The sequence below is a fragment of the Myotis myotis genome, unplaced genomic scaffold (assembly GCF_014108235.1).
Source record: "Myotis myotis isolate mMyoMyo1 unplaced genomic scaffold, mMyoMyo1.p scaffold_m19_p_4, whole genome shotgun sequence".
NCBI lineage: Eukaryota > Metazoa > Chordata > Mammalia > Chiroptera > Vespertilionidae > Myotis > Myotis myotis.
Genome location: NW_023416346.1, coordinates 27536931 through 27550670, shown reverse-complemented (window position 1 = coordinate 27550670; position 13740 = coordinate 27536931). Strand labels below are relative to the sequence as shown.

At 41.4% G+C, this 13740-nt stretch overlaps 1 protein-coding gene across 4 annotated transcripts in view; it reads left to right on the top strand.

Moving 5' to 3' along the window:
* The first annotated feature begins 764 nt into the window (after nucleotides 1-764).
* The window catches only part of SLC9A6 (solute carrier family 9 member A6), a 59374-nt gene continuing 46398 nt past the window's right edge, over nucleotides 765-13740 (top strand). For 2 of the 4 annotated variants that reach the window (XM_036304621.1, XM_036304619.1), the window contains exons 1-2: nucleotides 766-1169; nucleotides 12225-12424. In XM_036304621.1, the coding sequence (XP_036160514.1) occupies nucleotides 818-1169; nucleotides 12225-12424 (552 nt within the window). In that variant the 5' untranslated portion in view covers nucleotides 766-817. Of the gene's footprint in view, nucleotides 1170-12224; nucleotides 12425-13740 lie in introns of all 4 variants that reach the window. The other 2 variants (XR_004966891.1, XM_036304618.1) reach the window with 2 other exon arrangements.

The following is a 13740-nucleotide window of genomic DNA, read 5'->3' as shown; positions in this document are numbered from 1 at the left end:
AAGTAATACAAAATAATATTGAATGTAAACTGTAATTGAATAAATAAAATTAAATTTTAAAAAATAGCAGGAAAAAGGAGCAAGAGGAGATGGAGAGACCAGGCCACACCACAAAAGATTTCTTGGGGGAAGGAAAGGGATTGTTTGGAGCATGGATAAATTTGAGCACAAACCAAATGAATCTTCTTTGTGAGATTGATGAGTTTCTCTACATAGGTTCCCAATGTGAGAGATGAATTATGTCAGGTGTTTATATGAAAAGAAATCGAACTTACATACATGCATAATCCTTGCCTTTGAGTTCATTCTTTTATGGACTACTACAGTGTTGTTTTTCAATGAGGACAGAAGAAGGAGAATCCAATTTAAATTACAGAGATTTAGGCCACTCCCAAGGGGACAACTTCTTGTACTGTTAAGAGACACTGGGGGACTACTGAGCTGGGTTTTGAAAGATCCATTCCCCTGAGAGCTCTAAGAATAGGATCAAAGCAGGCCTAGCCCAATCTGCCACTCCTTGATTACGCTGAGCAGAGGTTTCTTTTCCAGAAGGCAGTGGGCTAGATTCGAAGGCCTTTCATTCCCTGGCAGCGCCTTAGTGTCTGTGTGCTGTGCTGGGGGAGCTGGTGGACAGAGGGCGAAGGGACCCAGCAGAACGAACTGTGAGTGTCGCGGTCCCTTTAAGTGAGGCATGGGCGGCGGCAGCGGTGGCGGCAGGGGCAGTGGTAGAGCGCGCTCAGCCAGCTTCCTCGCGGCCCCGCCCCCTTCCCGTGAGCCCTAGGGGAGTGGTCGGACTTCGGGCGGCGACGGGTGAGGAATGGGGTGGGGGGCGGGGGGAATCATGGCTCCGCGAGGCTGGCTACGTTCCACCCTCCGCTGGAGTATTGGCGGCAACGGCCCCCGGGCCCACAGGCTCTCTCGGCCCCTCTGGTTGCTTCTCGCGCTGGGCGTCTTTGGCTGGGCCAGGGCTTCGGACGGCGCTGGCGGAGCGGTGAGAGCCATGGACGAGGAGATCGTGTCCGAGAAGCAAGCTGAGGAGAGCCACCGGCAGGACAGCGCCAATCTGCTTATCTTCATCTTACTGCTCACCCTCACCATCCTCACGATCTGGCTCTTCAAGCACCGCCGGGCCCGCTTCCTTCACGAAACCGGCCTGGCAATGATTTATGGCAAGTGCCTCACCCCCCACGTCCGCCCCTGAGGCTCCCCCTTCCTCTGCCCGCTGGCATCTTGCTCTCCTCCCCTGGTCCTGCTGGGCCTACGTTGAGTTCTTCTGATGCCTTCCATTTTTTGCCTCTCCCCCTCCCCCAACCCCAGGTTCTCTCCCTCGACCCCTTTTTTCTGCTATGCTCCCTTCTCTGCCTCACCCCATTTCCTCCTCAGCCTCACACCCCATTTTGCCTGCCTCGCGCCGCCCTTTCCTCTGCCTGTCCACATCTTTTTTCCCTCTGACCCCACCCCCTTTTTCTTCTGCAACCCCCTGCCTATGCCTTGCAAGCTGGGGACCTGGGACTGAGGACTGGAAAGGAGTGGGTTCGGTGTCTCAGGTTGGTCTGGGGACTGGGGGAGGGGAAGACATCCTAGCGATCCTTTACTCTGGGGTGTCAGTTTGTTTAGGGTACATTGAAGCTGCAGCAATATCTCTACTGCTTGGAACCTGGTGTTGTTTTGGAGCCAGAGTCCACCTTTACCCGTCACCCAGTTATTGCTATGTCCTGTCCTTTCGTGATGGAAATTGAAGACCTTACTACCTTGTAGCCCAAGTAAAAACCGAAACGCTGAAGAAGCTAAAGAAGGCTTAGGCATTTTGTACAATGTTTGTAAAATCTGATTGCATGTACGTATGGTTTACCCTTTCAATTCAAGCGTACCGAGAAGAGGACGAGGAAGAGTTAAAGATCTTCCAGCAGCGTGTTGTACTATATGATAATAAGGACAGTTCAGCCAAACAGTAATTAGGAACACCACACACATGCAGTATGACTTGCTGGTGGCATAAGGTTATTGACTGATCATTGAGTAAATGGCTTCAGTTCTTGTGTCTTGGTGTGCTTTTTCTTGAGGTTATTTATTTATTTATATTTTTTGGTCCTGAGGGGAAATGGGCAAATCAAACCATGGGCTCAGAGCATTTTGGCCTGTGCTGGGGCCTCATGAGAGGAAAAGATGTATATTGCTGTTTTAAGTTAAGTTGCCTATGAGGGTGTATGTGGCCAAAGAGATTCTGGAGGACAAATGATTCTTTCTGTGCAGTATATGGGTGAATATCATCTTCATTTGAAACAGGCTTAAATTGATGAGCTTGTTGAACTTCATTTCTCAGAAGCCTTGGCACAAAAAGACATTTCCCTATGCATACACCCCCGTACACCCTTTCCCAGTAAATCCAGACTTCTGGAGTGTGTATCTCAAGGGAAGCAAAGAAATATAGTGTGCATCAAGAAAATGTGTGAACTCAGGTCTATTTTTCATTTGTAAGATAATACAATTCTAAGCCTGTGTGCAAAATATCTGCTTCCTAGGATTCTTCATTTTTAGACATCTTAGATGGTTTTCATTTTTTGCATTTTATTTGTAGCACCCCTTAAGCTAAATTGGACAGATAAGCTATGTGCATCTCTATATAATTTCTCTGGAAAACACTGTGTGCTTTATTTACTATCCTGAACAAACATTTGCTAATCAGCCTACTACATTTTAGGCACAGAAAATACAAAGAAATGTAAGATCCCTACCTCCAAGGAACTTACGCTTCTTGGGTAGAAGGTCATATAAAGAAAATAATTGCACCTTTAATTTGGTTAAATGCCAAATGAATGGTATGGTGCTACAATAAGGAATTCACCACAGAAATCTCTTCCAGTAAGAGATAGTGTGACATAGTGGTTAAAGGTGCAAGGCTTTAGACCAGACATCTGTAATTTTTTTTCTGTAAAGGTCCAGATAGTATTGTCAACTTTGTGTTTCACATAGGTCTCTGTGTCTCTTGCATTTTCTTCTTCTCCTTCTTCTTCCTCTTCCTCCTCCTCTTCCACTATCTCCTCCTCTTCCTCCTCCTTCTTCTTCACCTTTAAGAACATTCTTAGCTCTTGGGTTGGTCCTGTAGTTTGCCAGCCCCTGCTTTAGAATCAGACCTGGGTTCCTGTCCCACTGCTCCAATAGTTCTGTGTGATCTTAGGCAAGTCCCTTAAGCTCTTACACTGTCATCTATAAATTGGGAACAACGATAGTAGAATTATTGTGAGGAAGAAATGGTTTTTAACGTAGTACCTGACTCCTAAGTAAGTACTCAATAAATTATAGCTATGATACTATTATTGTTGCTGTTATAATTGCATTTTTTAGGTTAGGCTCAGAACTGTTCTTTTAATTGCTCAGTCTTATAAATTAAGAGGCAAACAATATTTTTAAAATATATTTTTATTGATTTTAGAGAGGAAGAGGGAGGGAGAGATAGAAACATCAATGATGAGAGAGAATCAACGACTGGCTGCCTCCAGCACGCTCCACAGTGGGGATCGAGCCTGCAAACCAGACATATGTCCTGATTGGAAATCAAATCGCAACCTCCTGGCTCATAGGTCAATGCTCAACCACTGAGCCACACTGGCCAGGCAACAGTATTTTTTTTAAAAAATCAAATAGAGACTTAGAATTGCCTTGAATATATTTGCTCTTTGATATAATTATCCTCATCTACTCCTTGGGCTGAAGTAAAAAAGTGGGATTACTAATTGCATTTCCTGATGTTTCTAATTTCTAAGTTAATAAAAAAGAATGGGGCACCTGAGTGTTAGTATTTTGTGAAGGAAAAACAAGGGTATCTCTTGTGGAATATAAAGTGGAAAAGTGGTTGATTTCCCACAAATTGGCATTCTTTTTAAAAAAATATTTTCTTGGTTTCAGAGAGGAAGAGAGAAGGAGAGAGAGAAACATCAATGATAAGAGAGAATTAGTGATTGGCTGCCTCCTGCACGCCCCCTACTGGGGATCAAGCCTGAACCCCGGGCATGTGCCCTGGCCACCCGGAATTGGGATTGAACCCTGACCTGGTTCATAGGTCAACACTCAACCACTGAACCATGCCTGTAGGGCTTGGCATTCTTTAGCTGTCCCATTTTCTTACTATGGGCTGTGGGTATTGTGGAGGAACAACCTCCTGACTAATTTCCAAGTCCAGTTTGAGAATAGATAAGATTGAGCCAAAGTAGTTTCAATGCCATGGAAATTGAGGTTTTCTAATCCTAATTACTGCCTGCCATTTACCTTTTCTTACGACTCCTATACCATCCTGGCTATTATGGTAATATATGATTTTAAGACCTTCCATTTTCAATTTGACTTCCAGATGAAAAGGCTTCTTACTCTGGGAATGTCCAGATCTCTAAAATTCAGTCCACTGATGATTTTATTTCTGTGATGTCTATTTAGCTACCTAAGTCCTGGGGAAATGCTTTTTAAAATAAGCCTCTCCTTTATGTTTTTGAGAAGCAAGATTTAAAAACTTATTAAATTGTCAATGTGGTCAGTTTCTACAATGTCAAAGCATCCAAGTGTTTTGTTCATTGGGCTAGTTTGCTTAAGAAGCTTAAAAGTGACTCGCCAGTAGTAAAAATTGTCAGGGTAGTCAATTAAGTCTGAAAAATGATCACTCACTGCAGTGTGCTTACAGATGGTATAAAAAGCAAGACAACGACAAAATATTTACTTTGCCTGTGCTCAATTAATGTGATTCATTAATAAATATTAAGTGCCTTTGATGTATGAGTTATGGGAAATATAGATGTGAGTCACCCCTGCCCACAAAGCACTTACAACCTAGTGACTTAATAGGTAATGATTATTGAGCAGTACAATGTGTGAGACACTGCTAGGCACTCTATATATAAGTATCACTTCATTTAAAGCTCATAACAGCCCTGTGAGGTTGGTACTATTATCTTCCCCATTTTACAGATGAGGAAATTGGAGCATGGAATGAATATATGACCTGCTTGAAATCAAATAACTTGTAAGTATTGACCCAGGATTCAAGCTCCGTCACTCTGGCTCAAAAGCCTCATTCTCTTAGCCCTTAGCCACATTGCCTTATGTTAAAACAATAAAACTTAACTGTGAAGACAAAAAAAAATTAGTATTATGATCAACTACATTTGGTGAGACAGGTTCACTGAGAAATTATTTACCCTAAGGTTACAGACTAGAACTTGATGGAGCCAGAATTTATACATCTATATGATTACAAACTTATGCTTTTACTCCTATACCATACTTTACTAAATTTCACGAGATGAAATATGTAGGGGGATAATACTGAAATTTGTAGGGATTTTGGAGGTGGATTGTGAGGGAGGGCTTTGAGAGAATGGAGATACTCCATTCTAAATACTAAACCACTGGAGAAGTTAGTATTGATGTGAGAGCGAGATGATTAGAAAATTATATCTTTGAAAAGGGAAAACCCAGATTTCAGTTCTGTCTTTGTTACTTAATGCCAGATAATTTTGGGCAAGTCATTTATCCCCATTTTAGATGAGGAAATAATGAGTGAGGGATTTATAATAGTATCTATTTCATAAGGTTATGAAGATCAACTGATATATGCAGTGACAATTGGGATGGGGTTGGCTCAAGGTCCCAGGTGAAGGGATTTTCTTGGAAAAGAGGTTGATTATTCCTGAGAGGGAAGCTCATGAGAAATTAGCTCATATTGAGATGGAGAGGCTTGGAATTGAGACAGCTTATATCAAATGGCCTCCAGCTTCTCAGAAACAGGCAGTGAGATTGAGGACTTGAGAAGGAAGATAAAGGTTGGAGGATTTGTAGGACACAAACAGATGAATAAAAACATGTAAAACTAACCAAAAGTGAACAAAACAATTGATTTTTTGCCTATCTGGAAATTCATTGAGCTTTTAAGATAGAACCTAAGCATTCTTCAAGACGTAGATAAATACTATATATATATATATATATATATATATATATATATATATATATATATATATATACACACACACACACACACATATACTTTTTAATATGTGGAAATTTTATCAATTTTGATCACACCTAATACCCCAGTGATGCTCCTTGCATATTTTTTACTATCAGAGGCTTATAGTGTGATAACCTAGAAGAATGGGTTGAAATCAATTAGAAAACCAATGGTGGGGCTTTGGGTGATACTGGGTTCTTTAACTGTTAGAGGGTTTCTAGCATTAAGAGGGCCAGAAATATGTAAGAGGAGTGGGACCTCTCTGTTTTGTGAAATATATCTCTTCAGGGTTGTGTTCTTTTTTGCCTGTTAGTGTTCATTTAAAATTTCATGATATCAATAATTTTTGTGCCTCTGCCTGTGTAGGAGGCTAGAGGTTTCTGCCTTGTCCCCTTAACAAAGCACTCTTTTTGTGTAGGTTCTCTTTACTGAGAATTGCTTTAACTCAGGGGTCCTCAAACTTTTTAAACAGGGGGCCAGTTCACTGTCCCTCAGACCATTGGAGGGCCGGACTATAGTTTAAAAAAAAGCTATGAACAAATTCCTATGCACACTGCACATATCTTATTTTGAAGTAAAAAAAACAAAACGGGAACAAATACAATATTTGTATTTGCATGTGGCCCGCAGGCCGTAGTTTGAGGACCCCTACTTTAACTCCATGATTAGGATTTGACCTTTCACAGAACCCAAATTAACTTGATCTTTCAACTTTATTCAAATAAATTTCAATTTTTCAGATGTCTGTTGCTGTAAGAAAATGATCTTGAGTTTTTCCAACCTGAGTAATTATTCTCCTTGCTGATGTTTTAACTGCCAAGGTGTATGTCTCAAATTTGTCCAAGTGCTGAGTCTTCCTCAGGGCACCCAGTGACATTTCAGCATTGGGTACTTTTCCTTACAGAGTCAGGCTTGGGGACTTGGAAAGAATTTATGCTGCTGTTATTAGTGTTTGTAGTACTGTAGCTGTGATTTCTACATATGTATAAAGGGAAAACTTTAACTGAGCCTCTTAAGAGCTCTTGTGAGATAGCAGAGGAAAGAGCTATTACTATATCATATAGACAGAATTGACTGGATCTTTCCTCGCCCAAGTTGTTTATCAAACACAGGTGATACCTATTTGTCACTTTTTAATTTTGTTTTCTGTAGGTGAGATATTTTCAAAGTGTATCGTTATTTTATTTTATCCTCACCCGAGGATATTTTTCCATTGATTTATAGGGAGAGTGGAAGAGAGAAGGAAAGACAGAGAGAAACATCTATGTGAGAGAAACACATTGATTGGTTGCTTCTGACTAGAGCAGTGATGGCGAACCTTTTGAGCTCGGCGTGTCAGCATTTTGAAAAACCCTCTTAACTCTGGTGCCGTGTCACATATAGAAATTTTTTGATATTTGCAACCATAGGAAAACCAAGATTTATATTTTTGATATTTATTTTATATATTTAAATGCCATTTAACAAAGAAAAATCAACCAAAAAATGAGTTCGCGTGTCACCTCTGACACGCGTGTCATAGGTTCGCCATCACTGGACTAGAGCCTAGGCCCAGAAGGAGCCTGCAACCAAGGTACGTGCCCTTGACCGAAATTGAACCTGGAACTCTTTGGTCCTCAGGCCAACGCTGTATCCACTGAGCCAAACCGGCTAGGGCTTGTTCATTTATTTTAAATCTGAACCTTTGTTAAAACTTTTTTTTAAGCCCAGCCAGAGTGGCTCAGTTGGTCGTCCTGTGCACTGAAAGGTTGTTGGTTCGATTCCTGGTCAGGGTGTATACCTGGGTTGCGTGTTCAATTCCCATTCAGGGCACATAGGGAAGGTAGCCGGTCAATCTCTTGCATCGATGTTTCTCTTTCCCCCTCTTCTCTCTAAGTACTATGTCCTTGGGTGAGGATTAAAAAAAAAGTTGATGTCATTGTACTGTTCACCATTTAATCATTGCTTCTCACTTAAAAAAAAAAAACTGAAGGATCCCTCATTCCCAGTCCCTCCCCCTTCCTGACCAACTACTGCTCTTATACCTGCTATTTCTGCCTCATCACTTCCCATGCTGGCTGGCCTCTGCCCCTACTACTACACTGAAACTGCTCTTACCAGGGTCACCTATGACCTTCCTGTTGCCAACCCCAATGGACTCTTTAATGCCTGTCTTTTTTTTTTTTTACTTTGCTGCAGCATTTGCAGTTTCTCACTTCCTTCTCTTTTCTTCCTACTCCTGTGGCTTTCCCTTCTTAGATTCTTTCATCAGCTCCTCCTCCTCTACCAGCATTTTTATGTTAGCTATTAAATCTTGGGTTAAAACCCCAGCCCTATATCCATAGTCCTCTTCCCATTTTATTTGCTCCCCAGGTAATTTCCTCTGCACCTGACTCAATCATCTTATGACTGACAAGTGTGCATCCCCAGCTGAGAGACCAATCCCCCTTCCTTGAGCTCCAGATCCCACATACTCAGCTGTGCATGTGTCACAGGTACATCAAACTCAACATGTCAAATACTGAACTGTGCATTTCTCCTTGTAAATCTGTTACCTGTGTCACTGAATGGCCATGCTATCCACCTGGCTGCTCAGAACAGCTTACCAACTTAGTTGCCAGGTTAGTTTAGGCTGCTTAGTCTTTCATCACCCTTTTTCCTCCCAGTCTGCTTGGTTACCAAATCATTCTGAAATATAATGTCTTATAAAAATCACCCTGTCTCTACTCTCTTATATTAGGCCCTAAACTCTTAGTGCCTGAATGACTTCAGTGGCCTTCTGTCTGACCTTTTTGACTCTCTGTAGTCTAGACCAGTCTTTCTAAAATAGAAATCTGATGTCAAGTCCCTGCTTATAACCCTTCTATGACTTCCTTTTGATTTTGGGATAAAGTCTAAACTCCCTTCTTCAATATGCAATGTCTTTTATGATTCACCTTCTGCTGATCTTTAGCACCTCAACTCTTGTCACTTTATATCCCAGCCATAGTGAACGGCATGTGATTCCCTGAATGGCCTGTATTCTCTCACTCTTCTTGACTGGATATATACTTCTGTTCTGCCTACCTGGAAAACCTTTCTTTTACTTTGTTACCTGCTTTGGTGATGCCTCTGGAAAGACTTTCCTAATGTCCCACTCCCTCTTACTTGGTTAGGTACCTCTTTTCTACACACACACACACACACACACACTAATAAAAGGGTAATATGCAAATTAACCATCACTCCACGACAAAGATGGTAGCACCCATAGCCACAAAGATGGCGGTGCCGGCCAGAGCCACGGAGTCGGCCGGAGCGGTCAGGACGCTTGCCTTCCTTCAGTCAGGACACTTGGCTTCCTTTGTCACCCCAGCGATGAAGGAAGCCAAGCCTCCCACAAGCCCCGGCCGGCCACTGAGGGCCAGCCTCTGGGCGGCGGCCACGGAGCTGGCCGGAGCGGGTGGAAGGTCACTCCAGCCTGGGGTGAAGGCGGGAGGCAGCGGCCAGAGCGAAGGCCTGGGTCCCGGGTGCCTGAGGGAAGCCGGTGCCGGCAGCCAGGGGAAGGAAGGCCTATTCTTGCACGAATCTTTGTGCATCGGGCCTCTGGTATATATATAATTGTTTATTCAGTCTGTTTTATTTTGCTAACTGGACTTAGAGATAATTGGAGGAAAGATCTTGTTTTCATCTCTGAACCCTGAGGGCCTACTTAGGCTAGTACTCCATTCACATATATTAAAAGAATGGCTGGCTGGTTAGAGTGAAATGAGATAAGAAGGTAAAATGTAACTAATAGGGATATACTGTGAATTTTGGAGTTAAAGAAAGTTCTAGAAGTTTAATTTTCAGTTGAGGTATATCTAGGTAATATAATATTATTTGACCATAAAAGGGAATTAAGTTCTGATTCATGCTACAATGTGGATAAACCTTGAAAACATTATGCTAAGTGAAAGAAGTCAGACCAAAGGTCACATATTATAGGATTCTATTTATATGAAATGTTCAGAATAGGCAAATCTATATGTAGAGAAAATAGATTAGTGGTTTCCAGGGGCTGGAAGTTGGGGTAGGGGAAATGGAGAGTGACTGCTAATAGGTATGGAGTTTCTTTTTGGAGCGATGAAAATTTTTTTAAAAATTAGATAGTAGTGATCAACATACAGGCAGTCCTCGGGTTACGTCAGAGATCCGTTCCTACAGCACAACGTAATGTGATTTTTGCCGTAAGTTGGAACCCACCTACGTAAGCACCTACGTCACTCACATAGAGCACATACACAGCAGTAATGAAGTGAAACAGTAAAAAAAAATTAAAAGAAAGATAACAATTCCTGACCTTTACTTGTGGTAAATAAATAATAAAAAACATAAAGCACATATGTACATACGTCAAAATGATGGAACTGTTTTTTTTTATAAATAAATGGAAGATGGCAACGTAACCACGAAATGACGTACGTGAGTCCGATGTAACCCAAGGACTGTCTGTACAACTTTGTGAATATACTAAAAGCCACCAAAGTTAAAAGGGTAAACTTTATGGTTTATGAATTATAGCTCAATAAAGCTGCTATTAAACAACCAAGGGCCCAGTGCATGAATTCGTGCACCTGTTATTAAACAACTGTGGGCCACAAGGTTGTGGTGGGTACAGGGGCGAGTCTTGGCCCATCCTCTGTGCCCCCACCTGGCCTCTCCCACCATGGTCCCTGGTCCCCTGTCTGCCAGCAGCTCCACTCCCGCCTATGTTCCCACACGCTGACGGTGCCAACCCCATTCACATCCACTGACCGTGCGGATTGGGGCCAGCACCATCAGCCGGTGCAAGCAGCAGCTGCTGCCCCAATTGCCCCTCAGGAGCAGGGGGAGGTGGAGAAGCCCTTAGGGGCGATCGGGGCCAGCAGCCGCCATTCGCACCCACTGATGGCAGCAAGTGCAAGCTACGGCTCTGGCTGTGGGTGTGAGCGGGGATGGGGCCTGTGCCGGCAGTGAGTGTGAGTGGTGGCTCCAATGCTGGCAGTGGGTGCGAGCGGGGCCAGCACCGGCAGCAGGTGCGAGTGCCAGGTGGGACCCTGGCATGCAGGAACAAAGAATTTTCAGTAACCACCAGAGACTCGCCCCGATGACAGTGACCAGCACCCCGCCTTGTTCTGGTTCCCCCGCTCACTTCCTCCACCATCCCGCCACAGCCAACGCCAGCCATGTTCCGTGCGTGCCCCCTGGTGATCAGTGCATGTCATATTGACCAGTTGTTCGGTTCAGTTGTTCTGCCGTTCAGTCTATTTGCATATTAGCCTTTAATTATATGGGATTTGGTCAATATAACTTTATAGTACCTAGAACATTGTACATATTTAAATATCAATATGATGAACCAGGTAAAATTCTAGCAATATGTTAATATCATAGTGCCAGATTCAGGACTTCTATTCCATGTTTTGATTTTGAAGTATGTATTTTTTAAATATATTTTATTGATTTTTTACAGATAGGAAGGGAGAGGTATAGAGAGTTAGAAACATTGATGAGAGAGAAATATCAATTGAGCTGCCTCCTGCACACTCCCTACTGGAGATGTGCCCACAACCAAGGTATAGGCCCTTGACCGGAATCGAACCTGGGACCCTTCAGTCCGCAGGCCGACGCTCTATCCACTGAGCCAAACCAATTAGAGCTGAAGTATGTATTTTAAAATTAAAATCTAACCTTTTAATAGTAGGGGAACTCAATGAATCTACAAATATTATTGACTTTCTAATTCGTTAAATGTGTATTATTTGGCCAGCCACGTGCTTTAGGAGTAACTTGAGATATGTGTGTGTTTAGCAGTCCTGTGAATCGATGGATGGAGGTGGTAAACACATTTCTAACATGATTGCACTGTCAGGTTGAGATACTTTGGAGCGTATTCTGTGTACAGATGGTTTGAAGCTATTTTCTCATTTTGTTACCTGCCTAATCACTTCTTCATATCTTGATCTAGAAATGCAATGATATGTGTTGTTACCCTAGGGAATGTTTTTGCCTTCTGTCTCACTGGATTGCATGAATTTTGGACTCTTAGCTTTTTGAATTTAGTAATACTTTAAAATGTAATTGCATTCTGTCTAAAAATTGGTTCTGAACCGCATGGGACTATCATAAAATATTTTCTGTTTTCAATTTAAAGATGTGTGTAGGGTATAAAAGAAGTCATCTCTGTCTGAAAGAAGAGCTAATATTGTTGTGGGTTTTTTGTTTTTTTTTTGTTTTTAATTTCCAGGTCTTCTTGTGGGCCTTGTGCTTCGATATGGAATTCATGTTCCAAGTGATATAAATAACGTGACCCTGAGCTGTGAAGTGCAGTCAAGCCCAACTACCTTATTGGTAAATGTTAGTGGAAAATTTTATGAGTATACGCTGAAAGGAGAAATTAGTCCACATGAACTCAATAACATTCAAGATAATGACATGCTTAGAAAGGTAAGTTCTTAATTAAAAGGAAATTTTGATTTTTTTAAAAAGTGGATAATTAGGAGCAAAGTGATTCAGGAGAAAAATAATGAAATTTTAAATGATATTTAAAATAATTAGCCTCTTAAAATGGAGTAAAATCTCAAGGAATGTAATGTAATGCAGAGTAATGAACATGTCTGTACATTTCATTTTATGATTGAGGTTAAGTACTATAAACCTTTTTTTTCACTCTGATGTTTGCAATTGTAATAAATGGTAACCAGTATTGAGCTAAGCAGAATTTATAAATGTTTCTTTCAATTTGAAGATAGTCCTTAGAGTTTATAGTACTCCAGCACATTGAGTTGATAACACATAAAATATTCTATTAATATCTCTTTGAATTCTTTCTTGCCTTGATGGTATTCTGTACTGAGGACAATTTAATCTTTCTTTGATTCATAATCTGGCACAACTTCAGAGGCTTCAGTCTGAGTGTCAGTTATTGTACCAGGCTGTACATAGAGCCTTATGTAGGAGGTTGGGTTGCAGTCTCACTGGCTCCCAGACATTCTTCAAGCTGCTTTCTCCTGTTAACCTCATAGTTTCTATTCCTGAAGCTTCTCAGGGTCTCTTTGTTTCCACCCACTCTTGACCATTTGCCTCCATTTCTATCTTCTACATTGGCAGGACTTGGCTTTTATAACTACTTGATTGTGTTCCTGACCATCTTGAATGCTTTTTAAAATTTCATATGAACTTCAAGCTTATTTTGCAGCAGGAGTTCTTTCTACCTATGGAAAATTCCAGTTCCTTAAAAGTTCTAGTAAACGAACTTGTAGCATGGGTATGTGTGTAGATGCTTTGTGTTCATATCAAATCCTACTAGAGCCTTATGAACAGAAGGGGGCATCTGTATTATTCTAGGGAATAAGTATTAAAAGAAATGGACTGTCAGGATTAGAAATGAGTTGTGCAGAAACTTTTTTACCACAATATTATGTTATATACCTTTAGAGATATTACCTAGGCATAAAGAAGTTGGTTTCCTCTTGCCAAACATAATGCTGTACCCCCATATTTCATGTTACTAGTTTTGGGTCTCATTTAAAACAAATATACTTCCTCCTATTTTCTCATGCTTTCTCCTATTTAAAGGTTTTTAATATAGTATTTCAACACATTTTTACAGATCTGACTTAACTGGTTATTCCAAATCTATGTCCTTGTCATTTGGTTGAGAAATGAAACAACATATATCCTATATGAAATATTTTTGGTTACCACACTAAAATTCTTGCCTTTCACCAGTTTAACATTTCTTTTTTTTCCTTTTGATAGTG